Genomic DNA, 20,657 nt, shown 5'->3' on the forward strand with positions numbered 1-20,657 from the left:
ATTTCTTTCCTCCTCCCATGTAAATAAATAAAAAAGTAATTAAAAAAAAAAGATTTGTTCCCCCTTTACCTTTACTGTTAAACTAATACTATACTATTCCTTAATAACCTAATTTTTTCGCTGTCTGCTTTCTTGAAGGATATCGTCGAGCATATCGTAACCTTCACTGAATCTTGAAGCTGTTGATTTCCTGCCAACATTTGCTGATGTATCCTGCTCGTGATCTCGCGGTTGTCTGGCTTGGCGCTGCTGCTGCTGCTGTCCGTAGGCTTCACGTTGCATGATAATCGTGTGCGTGAATTGTCTCAAGTACAGTTCCATAATGTTGAAACCACGGTCCAAATAATCAGTGCGTGAAAAAGGAGACCTGTTGGCCAGCGAGATGACGAACTGTGTCAGTTTACCGAACACAAAATTTGAAGCAACGTTATTTTCGTCGTACGTCGTTGCATAATTCACCCACTGCCACCAAGTGACGTTCGAGTCATTGAACTTATTGAAGAGAAAGAAAACCTTGCCGTCTTGACTCTCAATGAACTCAATAAACTGATAAACTAACTCCAAAGTGACAAATCCGTTGAGACACAGAAAGCCAAGAGACCCAAATGGCAAAACGCTCAAAAGCGTCCACGTTAAATTAGACAGCATCCCAAACAGCATCACGTACAGCGTCCAGTATTTCAACATATAGATAAGCGTCCGAACATTGACATCTGATGACGAAATTGTCGGGATTGAGGAACTCGACCCCTTTCTGCCGCTTTTGCTGGCTGCGTTGTCGGTGCTCTTCGTGGTCAGACACACCATGTTGAGCACTTCCAGCGTCAAAATCAGCGGGATGACTAACGACACCAGATGGATGAAGGGCGAGAGTAGCAGCATTGCGAACTTGCAACGAGTCTTAGCTTAGAAGAGAAAAGACGCAGCGTGTGGCCAGTATTTTCCTCGGTATAGTACCACCAAAGAACAGCAAAACCTAGTGATCCACTTGACGATTACAAGTACTTTCTACGAATATCGTCAACCTTGTCCGGCCCTGCCATCGGCTCCCCTGCTCCACTTCCATTTCGATTTCCTTGATAGCACGCGCTGAAAAACATCCCAGGGGTTACCCGGCACACACTTTTGTCAGTCCTGCATTTTTCGCATGCATTCCATACGGCCCACATACGGCTGTCACACCGTGCCCCCGTGCCTTCGTTCCGTGCATATGCATCGAAGTCAGTTTAGCGGGCTAAAGTTAAAAATAGCATTAGAAGGAAATACTCTTTCTATTGATAGTGCGGTACAAGAAGTTGCGGCGAGTCCGACCGCAAAGGCTGCCACGTTGCGAGTCCCAGTTGCACGACACAGACCACACAGAGCCTGGCCTGAACAGCTCTTACTTTGCCAACGTTTGCCAACGGCGTCAGCGCAACATGTATGTCAGCGCAGGTGCATTTCAAGGCGACTACGGCCGTTCACAGTAGCTGGGGATATATGCCAAATAAAGTTACAGTTCTGAGCCAGCAGTGGACGCAAAGCGGGTAACAACCAACAAGTATCCGCGTCTGTCCCAAGCTATCAGATGGCCCCCCATCGCCCTTCAATTATATAGTTTCAATTACCTTCACGAAACTCATATCTTGACTGCTATCATTGTGTACGCCCAGTGCGTATCGCCTCGATAAGCCATATCTGATACCACAGGCATGTTGGCTGAGGAACCGCGGAAACCTGTTTTTCACTCAGTCCGTGGACCGGCTGCCCTCCGCGGCTCCGCGGACCACCTTTCTGCAGCAGCACCCCTCACGCACAGCCCTCTTCGGAAGGTTTCCTCCGCGGAGCTAACGCCCCTCAATTCCTTAGAGCCCCTCCTCCTCCGCCGCTCTCTCCTAAACGACGGTGCATGTTCCAATGCCCGCTTTAGGGGCGCTTATCGCATTCCATGCCACCAGTCAGATGTCCGCAGAGGCCATGAAGCAACGGCCGCACATGGCGGGAAAACCCAAAAGTCAAAGTCAAAGGTGCCATCTCGCCACGGAACGCATCGCAAAGAATCCACCGATCGTGAGGCGGAACATACCAATGCGGTAATTCTCATTCCGTTAGGCGTCGTCACACATGACACAGATCCCAAAACAAAACACTTTCTTCTGTCCAAGGCGAGAATTCTCATACTGCAAAGTAGTTTCCATTAGTGTAGATTATTCGGACGGATTCCATCACACGTACGGAGAAAGAAAAAAGATCTGTTTAGTATGTATCTCTGCGATGATGAAGACTGACACGGAAAGATTAAATGTCTCTCAGCGGAACAAGAAGAAAATATGAGCGGTTAGTTCCTTCTTCTTGATATGTCATCATGACGGCTCCGCTCAGGTCAATTTTGTTTTTGTTAGTGTTGTTGTTGCTGCGATAGTACTATTTTAGTTCTTGCTGGAAGTGTTTTTCTTGCGGGTGGCAAGATATATAAGGATAGAGTTTGTTCTACATTTTTAATTTTCAGCTTATTATTTATCGGGAGAACACAGCATACTCACACTAACACTCATCGGTATAGTTGTGCTCATCGGTATAGTTATAGTTATTGGTTCTTGTGGTCATTGTTGTGCTTATACTCATAGCCCGTATAGTTATCGGAGACAGCACAGTCAAGAGAGGACATAATAAGTAAGGTAACGCAGAGTAGTGGTGTTTGACGATGACTTCGGAAGCGCCAAAGGAGGACTCTAGCTCGTCCTCTGTGCAATCAGAGAGGGTTTCGTACAATGGATTCGACGAAAAGACGCAGGACGAGATTCACCAGTTGGCTGAGACGTTCTCACATCAGAGTCTAGCGAAAGTGGCATCTTCAATCGCCGCGGAGGGTGTGAACCCGGTTTTTGATGGCGAAACAGACGCCAACTATAGTGCCAAGCTCGACCCTACGTCAGACGACTTCAGCAGTGCTGACTGGGTCAAAAATATGTCTCGACTAGTGCAGTCGGACCCGGAATATTTCAAGCCGTACGAACTGGATTGTTGCTGGAAGAACCTGAGTGCTTCGGGTGATTCTGCGGACGTTGCTTATCAAACGACCGTTTCGAATCTGCCAACGAAGCTAATTTCTACAGCCTATAGACAGCTCAGACCTGCAAAGGAGACTGATACTTTCCAAATTCTGAAGCCAATGGATGGTTTAGTCAAGGCCGGCGAACTGCTGGTCGTGCTGGGTAGACCGGGTTCTGGTTGCTCCACGCTGTTGAAGACCATTTCATCGAATTCCCACGGGTTCAAGGTTTCCAAAGACTCTGTTATCTCATACAAAGGTTTATCGCCACTTGATATAAGCAAACATTTCAGAGGTGAAGTTGTCTACAATGCAGAAGCCGATATTCATTTGCCTCATCTTACAGTCTATCAAACGCTATTGACAGTGGCACGCTTAAAGACTCCAAGTAATCGTATACCAGGCATTTCAAGGGAAGCTTGGGCCAACCACGTGACCGAGGTTGCAATGGCAACTTACGGTCTATCACACACGAGAAATACCAAAGTTGGTAACGAACTAGTACGGGGTGTTTCTGGTGGTGAAAGAAAGCGTGTATCTATCGCAGAGGTTACAATTTGTGGTTCAAAATTCCAGTGTTGGGATAACGCAACAAGAGGTTTGGATTCTGCCACTGCATATGAATTTATTCGTGCTTTAAAGACTCAGGCAACCATTCAAAACACTGCTGCCACCATTGCCATTTATCAATGTTCACAAGATGCATACGATTTATTTGACAAAGTTTGTGTCCTTGACGCTGGTTACCAAATTTTCTTCGGTCCTTCAAATGAAGCTAAAAAATACTTTCAAGATATGGGTTATTACTGTCCTGAAAGACAAACTACTGCAGATTTCTTAACAGCTGTTACAAGCCCTCAAGAGAGAATTATAAATCAAGAATTCATTGAAAAAGGTATTCATGTGCCACAAACTCCAAAAGAAATGTCAGACCATTGGTTAAAATCAGAAAACTATAAAAAACTACTAAGAGATATCGATGCCAATCTGTCGGAAAATGACGAGGAGAGTAAAACTGCAGTTAGAGAAGCTCATATTGCAAAGCAGTCTAAGAGGGCCAGGCCTTCTTCACCTTATACTGTAAGTTATATGATGCAGGTGAAATATCTAATAATCCGTAATTTTTGGAGAATTAGAAACAGTTCAGGTGTTACTCTTTTCCAAGTTATTGGTAATTCTGCCATGGCCTTAATTTTAGGTTCCATGTTTTATAAAATTATGAAAGTCCCCGATACTGATACTTTCTATTATCGTGGTGCTTCAATGTTTTTCGCTGTTTTATTCAATGCTTTTTCATCGTTATTAGAAATTTTCTCTCTATTCGAGGCAAGACCAATTACTGAAAAGCATAGAACTTATTCTTTATACCATCCAAGTGCTGATGCGTTTGCATCAGTTCTATCAGAGGTTCCAAGCAAAATACTTACTTCAGTTTGTTTCAACATTATCTTTTATTTTTTGGTCAATTTCAGAAGAAATGGTGGTAGATTTTTCTTTTACTTTTTAATCAATAATGTTGCAACATTTACAATGTCACATCTTTTCAGATGCGTTGGTTCACTCTGTAATAGTTTTACAGAATCAATGGTTCCTGCTTCTATGTTACTATTAGCATTCGTTATGTTTACAGGTTTTGCAGTGCCAGAGACAAAAATGCTTGGTTGGTCGAAATGGATTTGGTATATCAATCCGCTTGCATACCTCTTCGAATCATTGATGGTAAATGAATTTCATGGTCGTGATTTTGAATGTTCAACCTTTATTCCTAGTGGATCCGGTTATCAAAGTGCTACAGGTACCGAACGCGTTTGTTCTGCAGTTGGTGCTGTTGCCGGCAATGATTTTGTCAATGGTGATGCCTTTTTGAGTACATCTTACAATTATGTTAATAACCATAAATGGCGTGGATTCGGTGTTGGTATGGCGTTTTTGATTTTCTTTTTCTTTGTTTATTTAGTCCTTTGTGAATACAACCAAGGTGCAAAGCAAAAGGGTGAAATGCTAGTATTTCCTCATTCTATTGTTAGAAAATATAAGAAGGAGCAAAAATTGAACACACCTCGTAATTCTGATGATATCGAAAAAACTGCTGGAAATGATTCTATAAGTACTACAGATAAACAACTCCTACAAGATTCTTCTGATTCTTCATCCGATAGTAACGGTGTAGGTTTGAGTAAATCTGAGGCAATTTTCCACTGGAGAGATTTATGTTACGATGTCCAAATCAAGAAAGAAACCAGACGTATCTTGAACAATGTCGATGGATGGGTTAAACCCGGTACTTTGACAGCTTTAATGGGTGCTTCAGGCGCAGGTAAAACAACTTTGCTGGATAGTTTAGCGGAAAGAATTACCATGGGTGTTATTACCGGTGATGTTTTCATTGATGGTGAACCTCGTGACAGTTCCTTCCCTAGATCTATTGGTTATTGTCAGCAGCAAGATTTGCACTTGAAAACTGCAACTGTGAGAGAATCTTTAATCTTTTCAGCACACTTGCGTCAACCAGCTTCTGTTTCTGTTGAGGATAAGAATAAATACGTGGATGAGGTTATTAAGATTTTGGAAATGGAAAAGTATGCAGATGCTGTTGTTGGTGTTGCTGGTGAAGGTTTGAATGTTGAACAAAGAAAAAGACTTACAATCGGCGTTGAGCTAGTCGCTAAACCAAAGTTGTTGGTTTTCTTGGACGAACCTACATCTGGTTTGGATTCTCAAACTGCTTGGTCTATCTGTCAATTAATGAAAAAACTTGCTGATCACGGGCAAGCAATTCTTTGTACAATTCATCAACCTTCTGCTATCTTGATGCAAGAATTTGATCGTTTATTATTTTTACAACGTGGTGGTAAAACCGTATATTTTGGTGAATTAGGTGAAGGATGCCAAACCATGATTGACTATTTTGAATCACATGGCTCACATAAATGTCCGCCAGATGCAAACCCCGCGGAATGGATGTTAGAAGTCGTAGGTGCTGCACCCGGTAGTCATGCCAATCAAGATTATAACGAAGTTTGGAGAAATTCTGAGGAATACAGAGCTGTTCAAGCGGAATTAGATTGGATGGAAAGGGAGTTACCAAATAAAGTTAAGAACACGACTGACGATGACGATAAGCATTCACAGTATGCAACCTCTTTATGGAAACAGACTTGCTATGTTTGCATTCGTTTATTCCAACAATATTGGAGATCTCCAGATTATATTTGGCCAAAATTCATTATGACAGTGTTCAACAATTTATTCATTGGATTTACTTTCTTCAAAGCGGATAGATCACTTCAAGGTCTACAGAATCAAATGTTGTCAGTTTTCATGTTCACAGTTATCTTTAATACCCTTTTACAACAATATCTTCCATCCTTTGTTGAACAAAGAGATCTTTACGAAGCTAGAGAGAGACCTTCGAGAACTTTTTCGTGGAAAGCATTTATCACTTCTCAAATTGTCGTTGAGGTACCTTGGAACTTTTTGGCTGGTACCCTCGCATATCTCATTTATTACTATGCCGTTGGTTTCTACTCAAATGCTTCCATGGCAGGCCAACTTCACGAAAGAGGAGCCTTGTTTTGGTTATACTCAACTGCATTCTACGTTTGGATTGGTTCTATGGGGTCCATGTGTATCGCTTTAGTTCCAGTTAAGGAGGCAGCTGCCAATTTAGCTTCTTTGTTGTTCACAATATCGTTATCGTTTTGTGGTGTTATGGCTACTGCTTCAGCAATGCCAAGATTTTGGATTTTCATGTACAGAGTTTCACCATTGACATATGTTATTGATGGTTTACTAAGCACTGGTATTGCTAATGTTAATATTGAATGTGCTGATTATGAATTGGTTCACTTTGATCCAGCATCGGGACAAACTTGCTCAGAATATATGCAACCTTTTATACAGAGTCGGGGAACTGGTTATTTGACAAATCCATCTGCTACTTCCGATTGTTCTTTCTGCAGCGTTTCTCATACTAATGATTATCTGAGCGGTGTTGGATCGTCTTATCACCACAGGTGGAGAAACTATGGTATATTCATCGCTTACATCGTTTTTGATTATGCTGCGACCGTATTTTTGTACTGGTACATGAGGGAGCCAAAGTCAGCAAAGAAAGCTAAGAAAGATAAGAAAGAGTGATTTAACTCTTCTTTTTCTGATTTACATTCAATTTGTTACATTGTTTATAATATACATCTTATAGAAATATTAATTTGTCTATTTCGATGAATAGTTAGAGGGATACCATATATTCCCAGACAATGATTTTTTTCTATCTATATGCGCCAACTACTCGATTAATAGTCTATGTAAATTAGTTACAGTTTCAGCAGGCGATGCAATCCAGATAGTACACCCCGCTAATCTAGCCTTGAAATCGTTTGCCGAACCAATTGGGGCAAATTGATCACCGATGTGCAGAGTTTCGCACGGTTTTATAGGATCATCAGGCGAGTAAAAATTCTGCAAGATACGCAATCCTAAATCTTTACCACCAATATCACACCAAACATCACTGCCACCATCAAAACAGCTAAATTGAATGTTTCTTGCTGGCAAAAAACTTTCTAATGTTGCTTGCAGAGTTAGAACAACTTCTTCCAATTGTTCTCTTGCTAATTTAACGCTGGCTTGTCTCTGAGTCACTGGATCAAATCTTTCACCAGGAATAATCCCAACGGCTCTTTTCTTCCTAATTATTGTTGCTTCAGCGGGCAAATGCAGCCTTTCTCTCAAATTGCGCAATGTTTTTTCCGCAAAATCTAGTGTCTGAGTCATATCCTCTTCCTCCCATGCCTTCATTGATGGTAAAAACCATTCTTCATGACTGATTGACTGAAATCCATAATCATCAGGTTCCTCGCCTTCGAAATATCTGAAAAGGTAGTTAGATTCGCCACCCATAATGGTCAAACTGTGCTTTTGTTCCAAAGTCAAGACAGAAGAGTCATGAATTGCGACGATCAACCCCCTCAACCTTTGATCATACTGAGCTGCCTCATCGTAGCCAGCAGCCGTGACGATGCCTACTTTAATGTCTGATTCCAAAAGCTTCAGAATATAGCTGATTACCGGATTCGTGTAGTCCAGATTCCCGCCATCCTCATACAGTGTGACATCACCATCAAACGTGACCAGTTTCAATGTGTTCCTACTGTACTTACGTCTCTGGTCGGTGAAGTAGAAGATCTGCGCCGTGTTAAGGATTCTTCTGACATCGTTGAAACTCGGTGCAACCATTCGGCGTTCACTTATCCCCCGTTCAGCGTCCTCCCATAAAAACGCCTTTTCTAGCGGCAACTCAGTGAAGAATTTACCGATAGTAGGGACCAGTTGGTTCAATCTGGACTTGCCCATCAATTCATACTTTTCGTTGTCGTCCACCGACTCGTTCAATTGCCCGTTTCTCGAGTCAAACTCTATTTTGTTCGAAACTAACGACGATATGTCGTCGAAGATCTCCGCATATTGAGATCTCACTCTCTGTGTGGTGGTCAAGTCGTCCATATCGTGCGACACTGCATGCAGCACAAACGGCGTAGCCAGCAGCCCTTTGATCCAATCGACAAATCCATCCTTACGGTGGCTTTTCAAATGGTATTCAACCCTATATCTTGAAGACATTACGCAAAATTCCGGTCTGTTTTCGTCCAAAGAAGCCACAAAAACCACGCTTCACGCACCCAGTTACTTCAATTCTGAAACTATCCAATCCAAACCGAGGATGAATCTCTTCCCTTCAATTGACCTTCACGATTCTATCTCAGATCTTGTCGTTATCGTCAAATTTCACTATCATATGGATATATCGATAGCACGCCCCTGTTACCCGGAAGTGTCAAAAGTCGTTTGACGTTACTCGCATAGAAAAAAGATGCCATTTCCTCTTTTGTCAATTGTTTCTGTGCGTTCTCTCTTTGAAGCCGTAGAAGCTTTTACGTCAACAAGGAAGCATCACCCAGGATGGTAGCAATATAAAAACAAGCCGCAATGACATATCTTCGAACAAGCAGAAAAAGAGAAACAGACTCTTATTTAAAGGCAGCACTACCGTGGGTGTTGAGGTAAGGTTCGTGAGCTTGCTTCCAAGTGTCTAGAAAGAATCTTGATTTGAGAAAGGTCGTCGTAGAGGTGTAAGACTGATTCATTTTTGTCATTAAAGCACCCTTTCTAGTGTCGGAGTTATATATCTCGAAGTTTTAAGCATCAGAAAATGAGTGATGAAAAATACCAGAGGCCAAGTAAACCCCCTCCCAGCTACTCAACCGGAGGGGACAGCAACATGGGGCAGACGTCAGAAATGTCAGGTTCGGGACAGGCCGCTTATTACCAGCACGAGCCTAATACCGGTCAACAGCCGCAGGGCGGGCAGGGCGCGCAGCAGCCAGGGCAGCCTCAGTTTCGTCAGGACCAGTACTATAATCTGAACTCGAAGAGCGACGGGGCGCCAATAGAAAGTTTTGCGGAAGCTTTTCCAACTGAGAACGACAATAAGCCCAAATTCAATGATTGGCCCTTCACGGTTTTTTTCATTTTGACAGTGTGTGCGTTTATTGTCATTTCCTCGATAACTTTAAGAGCGTGGGCTCAGACCTATTCAAGCAACGGTGCGGGAATCTACTCTGATTACAATACGGGGACAATGAATACCAATTCAGCTATTTTGTTAGTTTTTGCTGCGGTAATTGCACTTGTGATAGCTTTCTGTGGTTTCGTGTTGTGCCGAATGTTCCCTAAATTTTTCATCTATTGCGGTATGATAGTGAACATTGTAGCAGGTTTGGGGACTGCGGTTATGTATCTGTCATTGAGATATTGGTCGGCCGGAATTGTTTTCCTTGTTTTCACGGCGATTACGGCATTGTGCTACTGGGGGATGAGATCAAGAATTCCACTTAGCGTTGCAATTTTGAAAACGGTGATTGATGCAATGAAAAAATGTCCCCAAACAATGTTTGTCTCATTTGTGGGAACTTTATTTGCGACAGGTTTTTCTGTTTTATTTTCTCTTGTGCTTGTCGCAACCTACATCAAATATGATCCAAAAAGCTCAAACGAAGGTTGTCAAGTTAGTGGAGGTGGCTGTTCAAATTCTAAACTCATTGGTATCCTTGTCTTGGTTTTCTTTTGTGGATTTTACATTAGTGAGGTCATAAGAAATGTTATTCATTGTACAGTTTCAGGTGTTTTCGGTTGCTGGTATTATATGTCAAAATCAGATCAGGGAATGCCGAGGTGGCCAGCTTTTGGATCTTTGAAAAGATCTCTAACTTATTCTTTCGGATCGATTTGCTTCGGGTCGTTAGTGGTTTCACTTATTGAAACTTTGAGGACCGTTATAAATATAATAAGACAAAGTGTCACTGCAAATGGGAATGGTGGAATTGCAGCGCAAATTGGATTTATGATTTTGGGTTGGCTTATTGGTTTTTTAAAATGGTTAGCCTCTTATTTCAATCATTACGCCTATTGTTTCATTGCACTTTACGGTAAACCATATCTGAGAGCTGCAAAGGAAACGTGGTATATGCTGAGAGAAAAAGGTATCGACGCATTAATAAATGACAATTTAATCAACATTGCTTTGGGTTTATATTCCATGTTTGCAAGCTATCTCACTGCATTATTTGCATTTTTATTTTTGAGATTCACAAATCCTTCATACAACTCAACTGGTGGGTTTAACGCTCCTTTGATTGCCTTTTCGTTTCTACTCGCTTTACAGATCACGAATATCGCAAACGAAACCATTAGATCGGGCACTGCCACGTTTTTCGTAGCATTGGGCAACGATCCAGAAGTTTTTCATGCATCTTATCCAGACAGATTCGATGAAATATTCAAGGCTTATCCTGATGTCTTGAAGAAGTTGAGCCATCACAATGTTTGATACTTCGCAAAACAAATAATTAGTATCTGATAAGATTCTTTCTCACTGCAAAGGTTAATATATATAATATAAGGACCAGCATGCAATCTTCTTCTTTACTTTAAGACGACGGTGGTAAACCTAATTTAATAATAAACAAGTAGGGAAAAATTGGTAATTTAATTGATTATTTTCTTGTTATGCTACAGGTTTGAGTGGGGACAATCTCTTCTTATAAAAGCTAATAGCATCGAGGATTTACATTCTTTCTCAAATACCATTCAATAAATGCTTTAATACCTTCTCTCATTTTCCGGGAATCTTCTCGATTAAGTCCATTCATAATGTTACCACTTAGATTATCCTTTTCCTTTGTAGTTACTTGATCCAATTGATCAACAGATTGGCAAATCCATTGAATGCAGATCTTTGGATCATTATTATTGGCCTCAAATGCTAGTTTCAAGCACTTGACAATGCAAGTTACTGCCTCGGAATGTGCATTCATGTGCAGATTTGTCACAAGTGCAATAAATAAACAAGAAATTAATTGAGCACCTCTAGCTACAATGACTTCCCGCATAATTTGTACTCTCCAATCATCTGGAACCTCGACAAGTGAGACTGTTGAAATTGGTGGAGTTTTAAAGCCCCATGAAATTATATCGTCCAAAGAACGTAAAATTAACATGTATGCATCGAAATTTTCAAGCCTGATCAAACTTTTTAATGCAACATCCACGACTTCGCCAAGTTGCTGGCCAGATAATATGAATTCTCTTGGATAAAACATGACTAGATCCGTAACCATAGTAAAAAAATCCATTATTAGTTCGTAATAATCATTCAAATGTGTCAGATCAATTTTGTTAAAAGCCTCAATAAAAGTTTTACATTGTGTGGTTGCGAACTGCCATACCGCTCCTTTAAGATGAGACGGAACAGGTAATGATTCATCATCACCAAAGACTACTATGATCGAACCTGAACACCAGAGATATGACCCTAATCCGGTAGCTGCATAACCTTGTGCCAGTAACTCAGCAACGGGTGCTAGAATTGGTTCACAAAACAAATGGAAATTATCGAAAAATCTTCTAAGAAGTTTGCTGCTTCTTTCAACAATAATCGGTTCTGTCATTGCTCCGAAGTTCACCAATAGGCTGTTCAGGGTGTTCCAAATATATTCAATTTGTGGTACCAACGGTTCTGAACCTTGTTGTGGAATTTCAAAACGAGGCCTTAGCTCTTCAAATAAAGCATATATCAAATCAATTTTATCAGCAATTTGAAGGCTAAATGACGAAGGGGAGCTTTTCCATTTGGGAATCAAGTCAGAGATCCTTGACAAATTGTCGTCTAACAATTTCTGCAAAACTGATGCAACTATATCATTAGGCTGCTTGTTAATGACGGCGCTCAGACCCTGGCACAACTCAAATTGAGATTCAATGTCCATGACAGCTTCCACCTTGAAATAGAAGTCAATCAACTGTTCAATATGTGTGCTCAACAATTCTGAACAATCTGTGCAGAAAAACATAAGCGCATGAGCAGATGCTGTCATAATTTCTGAATTACCATTACCATGCGAGAATCCATCAAAAATATACTGTAATTGCATCTCTAATAGTTCGGGATGCTTTGCTGTCCATTCTGTGTATCTTCCAAGAACCAAGGTGGATGCATATCTTAGCTTTGGATGTTCGGGTAGGTTGCATACGATGTTTAGGATCTGTGGTAATTGTGCATTCTCGATATGTGATATTTCTTGCGCCATGGTTCTCAATGAAAATAATGGAGCTTCAAGTTGTTGCCAGGATCCATTAATATTTAAACCTTCCTTAATTTTGGTCAAAGGCTGGCTGAGCGCATTTGAAGTTCCTACGACAGCAGCACAATCTTTCAGAACATCACCCATATGGTACCTGAAATCCTTAAACTTGTCTTCAGCTTCCTTCGTAGAGAAACCATCTGATGGATACTGCAAATGTTTGATGATCCCATTGATTAAGTTAATGAAAGTTGGTATATATAGCTCTCTTGAATTCTTATACCTGGGTAAGACCAAATTTTGCTTCAAGTTGAACCAAAAGGGAAATGAATATGCCACAAGATCCAAATCCGTGTTCTTACAGGTGAGCATCAATAATATGGAAACGATTGGCTGATAAACCTCAGGAGATTTAGATATGAAGACACACCATGCCTCGCCTGCCTCCACAAATAATCTTGTAAGTCCTTCCATGAGTTCTTCATCTTGTTCATCCTCATCTTCACTCTGAAAACTGAGCAATGAGGGCAGGAGCTTAGTTTGTAAAGATATTAGATCTTGAAGAAGTGACAGAACCAATTGTTCGTTGGGGGCGTCTCGACTTTCTCTAAGAATGACGGAAAGACAATCAATAGCTGCATCGAAAACTCCAGGCTCACTGTCAACACCGCGGAGTAATGATTCAAATATCAGAGCTATCAGCGGTTTCACAGTAAGTAACTGATCAACTGGAAACTCGAATGACCATGAACCTAAACAGCGCATTATATTTTCCAAGGTAATATCAGTGTTTGTATGTTCCTGAGATTGCAAAATATCAATGCAAGATATTAGGAATTTCAAGACATCTTCAGCAATGGTATTGATAAGCTCATGAGTTCTTGAATTAAATTCATCCTCGGTCAGTGGCGTCGATCCAATATCTAATGTTTCTTCTGGTAAAATTCTCAAAAATCTAAGCAACTTTGAAGGATATGGATTTAGTGTGCTAATTATTTCCATTATGGGATTTTTCCATTCTAGATATTGAATGGCTAGCCGTGCTAGGGCAACATTTAGTTGAGTAAGCACGACGTTTTGATTATGAATGAGTAGGAATTTTAGAAGAGAGTCCTTCAACTGTGCCAAACCTCCATCTAGCTGTGATAAATCATAAGTGACTTTGTTCCTCAAGGTTTGTGCAGAAAATATTTGAAGTTCCAATTCAGTGGGATCTATTGTCATTAAAACCTCATAACATATGGGCCATGCTTGCGGAGACTTTTGAAACTGCTCTAAATAGTGCAGAGCTTCATTTTTTTTCTCCTGGGTCGCAGTGGAAGAGATACATAGGAGCGAACTCTTAAGATTGGACAGATTGTATGACATCATTAGTCCAGTCATAAAGACCTAGTTGTACTTTATTGTAGCTCTACATTTTACTGTGAAGATCATTAACCTTCAAATTTACAGTTGCAGGATGCCTACGCGAATTTTTTTAAAATGAAAAACCATCTGGAAGTACAAATGGACGGAATCAGCCAAGAACAAAACTGATTGAGCACCGTTGAGCACCGTTGAATATAACTGGGCTAATTTTGATATGTCATCCAAATCTAGATCTGTGATTCCACCTATAAACTGTATTTTCAATCATCTTCAGCAACAGACTATTGTGACATTTTGGCTGTTTGAACAGATTGGTATAAGGATAAGAGGTAAAATAAGCGGATTCGACGAGTTCATGAACGTTGTGATTGATGAAGCACTAGAAATACCCGTAGATTACAAAACAGGTACAGAAAATATTGAAAACGCTAGAAGCTTGGGTAGAATTCTTCTAAAGGGGGATAATATAACGCTGATAACAACTGTAGATGAATGATAATAAAAAGTTAGCGGCTTTAAGATATGTATATTTACATGACATGACATAGATTTTACGTAAAGTTTTTTTTTTGGATTTTTCTGTCTTAGATCTGCAGGATGTTATCATTATTTTCCTTCCGCTGATTAAGAGCTTCAATGCTTCTCGACTCTACTTCCTCTGCGAATTTTTTCATCTCGCCATTTAGATATTCTTTCACAGTAGGAAGACCGACATGCTCACCATCTCCAATGGTGCCGAAAAGAGCGTCGCCTAACTTATTCTCATTTCTAGCTCTTATTCTAGATGTGCCCAAACTTAGTTTCGTTCTTAGGACATCGGAACCCTCATTGTTGAAGGCCTCATCAATCTTTTCCAGAAGTTGTTCTTCGGTGACGATGAATTCACTGGAAACATGATACAGTTCCAGAAGTTTTTCCAGTTTTCTTTCATTCGACTTAAACTGAATCATTTCCCTATTATATTTTCTCTTCATGGCAAGGACTTCTTTCTCCTCTGGCGTTCTTTGCCTCATCAGAGGTTCTTTTATGATACTTTCCAGAGTTGGTATTGTTAGATCAGACGATCTACTCTCATTGAGTAATGCTAACTCGTTACTTTTCTCTTCCTGTAATGCTTGTGCTCTTTGTTTCATTGTTTGCTCCAGTTTGAGCAATCTGCTCTCCTCATTCCTGAAGGCTTCGGACAAAAACTTCCTACGAAGTTCGGCCATTCTTAACTTCTTTTCCTGTTGAGGGGAGACCACGGATCTTATGCTGGAAGGTGGTGCTGACGTCTTCGCAATTAAGTCCTCCACGTCAATGAATTTCACGGGGGAGGGCTCCCGATGAGACCCCTTCGGATGCTTTACACCCTCGGCATAACCTACACCATCAATACCCTTTGGTTTGGGTGCTTTAGCTTTAGCAACTATACTCTCTTGAAGGACAGTTGGCTTCTTCAAAATTGACCTGGTAATCGGTAGTACACCACTTTTGAAACCGTGCTTTGCTGCACCTTTTCCCATTGGGTTCTAATTTTAAATTTTAGTGGTATAAAAGATGCTTAATAGAATATATCCTGCAAAACAGCTATATATGAGGCACGGACGGTCGATAGTTTCTCATTTTTCTATAATGCTTTGAGTTATCCGATATCAAAAATTTTTCCAGTGTAAAGATAATCAATGATAGTCACGTGAAATTAGAGAATATCAAGTAACAATGAATGGAACTGGCTCGAATTGCGACTGGACAATTGTGAGTTCATCATCTCTCGGTTCCGAAATACATGCGGTTATCTCATAATTACCTTTTTCGATGGGAAGAAGCTCAATGTTGGCTTGAGTATGCTCTGAAGCCGAAATGTGTTGCGTTAGAGTTCCATTGTAAAGTATTCTTCTGTTCGACTTTGACAAGACTTTAGACGCAGATCTATCGAATATGATGATGTTCATTGTCAAGTCGTTTGAATTTGCTTTCTTCATAACATTGTTCTTTTTTGCCTTTGTTTTTGTCCTAGAATGTGGATCTAGAGTTGCTGCGGTTGTTGGAGTGACACTAATCTTGGCCTCGATCTGTTCCCCTACAGCCACTTTATTCTTGTCGATAACTACTGATATACGACAGAAAGATGTAGGGTGATATAGGACCGCGACCATTCTGGAATCAAACTTATCTAAAAACTGAGAAAAATCCACTGTTCCGTTGATACAGGTATCGGCAGATAATTTCCAGTTACAGATGAGGTGGGACAGTACATGCTCCCTAGACCAGAACTTTTCCCTCATCTCATTTTCTTGTTCTACGTTGAGACCGCTGCTCAAATATTGTCTTCCTTGGAATAATCTGGGAATGGGCTTATTCTTGAATTGAGTTTCATTTGGATGCAATTTTTTAATAGGTATTATGACCCGGGTGGTATGAGAACCTTCTATCAGGTGCGATTTGCCTTTGAAATCGCCGTACTCCATTTCTGCAATTATGCCTTGAAGCCATGAATTTCGAACATCAACGAGTAATAAAATGAAATCTTGAACTTTAAACGCCTTATCCATTCGTCTCTGCTCCATAATGTAATTTATCCAATCAACGGACTTCACACTTGGTGCGGGTAGCTCATTTAAGGGTACTAGCTCAACATTTGGGATTTCAATACTTCTTTTCAACGTCACTTTGAAAGGTAAAAGAAGTTTTTTAAGGTATATACATTGCTTGTCACCGGAAATCATCCCATAATCTATCCAAAGATCAAATCCGTTATATTGAAAAGGAACCGAAACAGCATCGACTTCAAGCTCAACAGTGACAGTCTCATTAGGAATAATTTTGGACGGCGCATTGATTATTTTTACAGATGAGTTTTTTAGCCACTCCAGCTGTTTATCCATGGCGTAAATGTCATCTAAGGGTAATTTTTTCCAGTAATTTGGCTTCATTGATTTTTCTACATTGGTTGTATGTGAAAAATGCAAATAATCAATGCTGCAAGATAATGATTTGTTTCTGAAAGTTATGAATAACCTCTTCTTAGTTCCATGCATTATCATGAAAGAGTTATCAGGCATATTTTTTGTTTGAATGAATTGTAATTCAGGTTGATCAGGTAAAATTTTCATCTCAATCTTTTCCGTATTGTACCGTTTATGATCCTGTTGCAAGTTTTGCGATTTATTTTCAGAGGGAACTATCTTAAATTCTTGCAAAGGCAAACCTATGACAGAAAATTTCAATGAGCTCAATGTGTGCCACTTGTGGTTTGTAGAAGATCTAATTTCCATAGGCAGGTTGATCATTCTTATGGATTCAGGTGATACTATAAACGGCGTCTTCGCACTGATATTATTCTTCCCTAGGGCGCAAAATTTGAGTGTACTGGAGTTGAATTGTACCTCATCGATACTTATTTCAAACTTGAAAGGATTCTGTACCACACATGTAATGACTCCTTTATCTTTCTCCAAGAAAATATTTCTCATCTCATTCGGGGTCGCCTGATCAGAGTCTTTAGTAGGCTTAACTTCCTTGAAAGGATTGAAGACTTCGTGTGTATCAATTTGCGAAGCTGGAGCATTTGATTTGTCAGACTGCGTCAGCTTTGATTCGACTGGAATCCCATCATTTTCGGCAGAATAAGTCCCATTTTCTAATCTAATTAGTTTGATTTCTCTGAGCATGAATGGATCCATATACTCTTTTATATGACCGCCTTCTACCAAAGGCTTTAAGAAATCTTCAAAGAGGCTTTGCTGTTCTGAGCGATTCAAAAGATGTGTGTATTTCTTGATCAACAGAACAGCAAACCGTGCTGCGGACTCATTATCGCCGACTTTATTTGCTACAGTCAGGCACAGCTGAAGACATCTTTTTTGCAAAATCAACCAAGTCGGTTTCGTTGAGTTTGAGAAAGGCAATACATTTGAAGAGCAATAAGGATCGACACCATACAGTATTAATATCTCACTAAAAAGACTTTTATAGTCTAGATTCCAGCACATTTGAGAAGAGTTTGACATCAAGGCAACCATTAACAGTCTGAGGACAAAAGATTTCTTTCGCATAAATCCAAGTGAGCCATATATCTCTGCCAACACAATATATATTCTTGTTTGGGACTCAATACTCATTTCCTTCAGCTGCAACTCGAAAATCTTGTTCGCAAAATAGTATATCTCTGGCTTCGAAAAAAATGGTTCAATTGAAGCGTGCCTTTCTTTGTCATGCAAGGGCAACTTTCCTTCTGTGATTGATTTCAGTACATCCGGTGATAATTCGGTATTATTGGAGAATGAAACCATGAAAGTTAGTGTCTTCAATAGTAGCTCTGAATAAACAACCTGAGGAGCATAATCAGTGATATCTGATAAAGTCATTTCATAATAGTACAAAACTTTCTCAGATATTGCTTTCACTAACAGAGGCAAGTTGACATTTTGAGCGTCCACCACAGCCATTGACACAGCTGAACTAGAGGAAGCTCTTGGAGATCCGAGGGGAGTAAAATTAACACTGTTTCTAGGAGAGCTCATATCTGTCGTACCATTTATCGTCTGAGTCGGACACAGGACATTTACAATTTGCGGTATTTGGAAGGGCATGTTCAAATAAGAAAGCATTAGAAAACAAATTGCCACACCGTCGAGCGCGGATCCAAGCCAAAGATAGTCTTTGATTTTATGCAACGAAGCTACAGCTTCTGTAAAACTCTGTAAAGCATCTTTATATCTACCTGACAATAGCTGGAAGTTACCTAGAATCTTGAGCTGCCTTCCTTGAGATCGTTGTTGATTTCTATTTTCCGACGGAGTCAATGTCTTCGAAATTTTTAGCGATGCTGACCTTTTGATATTATTAGTTGTGACTTCCATGGACGATAACCTCTTAGATGCCACATTTCCAGCAGAAAAGGATATTGTACTTGCCGAAGCTCTGACGGTCAAACTCGTTTTCAGCACAGAATTGCCACCAATAGCGCCTGGTGATCGCAGAGTCATATGCTTGTATGAAGAGTAATAATGATTCAAAGCTAAAAGGAAATTTTTGCCGATATCGCACGCGATTGTTTCCAGACCTTCGATCATACCAGGACTATAAAACACGTTAGAGCATCCTGAACCTTTAGTCTTCGTTGTGTATATCATATTATGTGAAATAACAGTAGCGTATTTTTCTTTCAGGATCTTGATATTATGTTGTGCATCGCTGTCATCATTCACTAGTCCAATGACTACAAAAGTTTTCCTGAAAGGCTCAAAATCATACAAAAACAGATCCATAGAATCATTGATTCCGACTGTGAGGAACTTGAAGAATAGCCTTCCTTGCGGAAACCCCTGTGGAGTGAACAGTGAACTGTCAATTGGTGTGATGTCCAGCAGCCTGATTTCACTGTACTGTTTCAAACGGTTTACGGCATCCACAAACTCCTTTCTTCGCCATTTACCGACAGGGACTACGAGCACACGTATTCTCGACGGCTCTACAAATGACGAGTGATTATCTGCTGGCTCCATAACCATATCCTGTACCGGCACAAAACGAAACAGACATACACCTTCTGCAGCTGCTTGTAGTTTCCAATCTTTAAAAATTGATCTTCAAAGCCTTCTGTTCTTTGAGATAGGACTTGTCAAGCTGTACAATCTTAGCTTACGAGCTCTAGGAAGTTTATGTGATCAAGCCGCTCGCGTCGCACGGGCGACTTAAAGCTCGCTTCAATAAGCATTTTGGATTGAAAAGTGGAAGCTTTGCCACCCTTTGAGTATGGTTTATTTGAACAGAAGAACCATTGAACCATCTATTAGATCGATATGGCTGGTCTGTCCTTTGAAAACTATCAGAGAAACAACTTCTTGTCGTCTACGTCAAACAAACAGCCGAAGGCGACTTCTACGGGTACCACAATTGTTGGCGTAAAGTATAATAATGGTGTAGTCATTGCTGCAGATACAAGATCAACACAAGGTCCTATTGTCGCCGACAAGAATTGTGCCAAGCTCCATCGTATTGCACCACGTATTTGGTGTGCTGGTGCGGGTACGGCTGCAGATACCGAGGCTGTTACACAACTGATTGGATCTAATCTGGAATTGCATTCATTATACGCTGGAAGGGAACCAAGGGTAGTTTCAGCATTGCAGATGTTGAAACAGCATCTTTTCAAATACCAAGGACACATTGGGGCCTACCTTATTGTTGCTGGTATCGATCCAACGGGGGCACACCTTTTCTCTATTCATGCACATGGTTCAACAGATGTGGGATTCTATCAGAGTTTGGGTTCAGGCTCTTTAGCGGCCATGGCAGTCCTAGAGTCCAACTGGAGGCAAGACCTTTCAAAAGATGAAGCTATAAAATTAGCATCTGATGCCATCCAAGCTGGTATATGGAACGATTTGGGATCAGGTTCAAATGTGGATGTATGTGTGATGGAAATTGGCAAAGACGCAGAATACCTGAGAAACTATTTGACACCGAATGTGAGAGAAGCAAAACAACAAAGTTACAGATTTGCTAGAGGTACAACTGCGGTACTCAAAGAGAGTATCGTGAAAGTATGCGAAGTTGAAGAAGAAACGGTCGATATCGTTGGATAGAATGGGGCTATATAATGTACTGTAGTTTTTTGTACAAATACA

At 40.5% G+C, this 20,657-nt stretch overlaps 10 protein-coding genes across 10 annotated transcripts; 5 read left to right on the plus strand and 5 right to left on the minus strand.

Annotated features, from left to right (window-relative positions):
- Positions 1 to 108: 108 nt before the first annotated feature.
- ATG40 (Atg40p) lies at positions 109 to 882 on the minus strand (the record flags this gene model as incomplete). Its single annotated transcript, XM_037288588.1, has 1 exon — positions 109 to 882. One exon carries the CDS (start codon positions 880 to 882, stop codon positions 109 to 111), a length of 774 nt encoding a protein of 257 aa, XP_037144483.1.
- An 809-nt stretch (positions 883 to 1,691) lies between these two features.
- On the plus strand, positions 1,692 to 2,180 carry HG535_0D04660 (uncharacterized protein; the record flags this gene model as incomplete). Its single annotated transcript, XM_037288589.1, has 1 exon — positions 1,692 to 2,180. The coding sequence occupies one exon, from the start codon at positions 1,692 to 1,694 to the stop codon at positions 2,178 to 2,180; it is 489 nt and encodes a 162-aa protein (XP_037144484.1).
- Positions 2,181 to 2,683: 503 nt separating this feature from the next.
- HG535_0D04670 (pleiotropic drug resistance family ABC transporter) lies at positions 2,684 to 7,171 on the plus strand (the record flags this gene model as incomplete). The annotated part of the gene is made up of 1 exon (XM_037288590.1): positions 2,684 to 7,171. One exon carries the CDS (start codon positions 2,684 to 2,686, stop codon positions 7,169 to 7,171), a length of 4,488 nt encoding a protein of 1,495 aa, XP_037144485.1.
- A 150-nt stretch (positions 7,172 to 7,321) lies between these two features.
- On the minus strand, positions 7,322 to 8,656 carry ISN1 (IMP 5'-nucleotidase; the record flags this gene model as incomplete). The annotated part of the gene is made up of 1 exon (XM_037288591.1): positions 7,322 to 8,656. The coding sequence occupies one exon, from the start codon at positions 8,654 to 8,656 to the stop codon at positions 7,322 to 7,324; it is 1,335 nt and encodes a 444-aa protein (XP_037144486.1).
- Positions 8,657 to 9,245: 589 nt separating this feature from the next.
- Positions 9,246 to 10,922, plus strand: PNS1 (Pns1p; the record flags this gene model as incomplete). Its single annotated transcript, XM_037288592.1, has 1 exon — positions 9,246 to 10,922. One exon carries the CDS (start codon positions 9,246 to 9,248, stop codon positions 10,920 to 10,922), a length of 1,677 nt encoding a protein of 558 aa, XP_037144487.1.
- Positions 10,923 to 11,142: 220 nt separating this feature from the next.
- MTR10 (mRNA transport regulator MTR10) lies at positions 11,143 to 14,058 on the minus strand (the record flags this gene model as incomplete). Its single annotated transcript, XM_037288593.1, has 1 exon — positions 11,143 to 14,058. One exon carries the CDS (start codon positions 14,056 to 14,058, stop codon positions 11,143 to 11,145), a length of 2,916 nt encoding a protein of 971 aa, XP_037144488.1.
- Positions 14,059 to 14,257: 199 nt separating this feature from the next.
- Positions 14,258 to 14,539, plus strand: SME1 (mRNA splicing protein SME1; the record flags this gene model as incomplete). The annotated part of the gene is made up of 1 exon (XM_037288594.1): positions 14,258 to 14,539. One exon carries the CDS (start codon positions 14,258 to 14,260, stop codon positions 14,537 to 14,539), a length of 282 nt encoding a protein of 93 aa, XP_037144489.1.
- Positions 14,540 to 14,627: 88 nt separating this feature from the next.
- Positions 14,628 to 15,548, minus strand: PET123 (mitochondrial 37S ribosomal protein mS26 PET123; the record flags this gene model as incomplete). Its single annotated transcript, XM_037288595.1, has 1 exon — positions 14,628 to 15,548. The coding sequence occupies one exon, from the start codon at positions 15,546 to 15,548 to the stop codon at positions 14,628 to 14,630; it is 921 nt and encodes a 306-aa protein (XP_037144490.1).
- A 186-nt stretch (positions 15,549 to 15,734) lies between these two features.
- Positions 15,735 to 19,538, minus strand: TRS120 (TRAPPII-specific subunit TRS120; the record flags this gene model as incomplete). The annotated part of the gene is made up of 1 exon (XM_037288596.1): positions 15,735 to 19,538. The coding sequence occupies one exon, from the start codon at positions 19,536 to 19,538 to the stop codon at positions 15,735 to 15,737; it is 3,804 nt and encodes a 1,267-aa protein (XP_037144491.1).
- Positions 19,539 to 19,829: 291 nt separating this feature from the next.
- On the plus strand, positions 19,830 to 20,615 carry PUP1 (proteasome core particle subunit beta 2; the record flags this gene model as incomplete). The annotated part of the gene is made up of 1 exon (XM_037288597.1): positions 19,830 to 20,615. The coding sequence occupies one exon, from the start codon at positions 19,830 to 19,832 to the stop codon at positions 20,613 to 20,615; it is 786 nt and encodes a 261-aa protein (XP_037144492.1).
- Between the last annotated feature and the right edge of the window lie 42 nt (positions 20,616 to 20,657).

Source organism: Zygotorulaspora mrakii, chromosome 4 (genome assembly GCF_013402915.1).
Source record: "Zygotorulaspora mrakii chromosome 4, complete sequence".
In the NCBI taxonomy this organism is placed as follows: domain Eukaryota; kingdom Fungi; phylum Ascomycota; class Saccharomycetes; order Saccharomycetales; family Saccharomycetaceae; genus Zygotorulaspora; species Zygotorulaspora mrakii.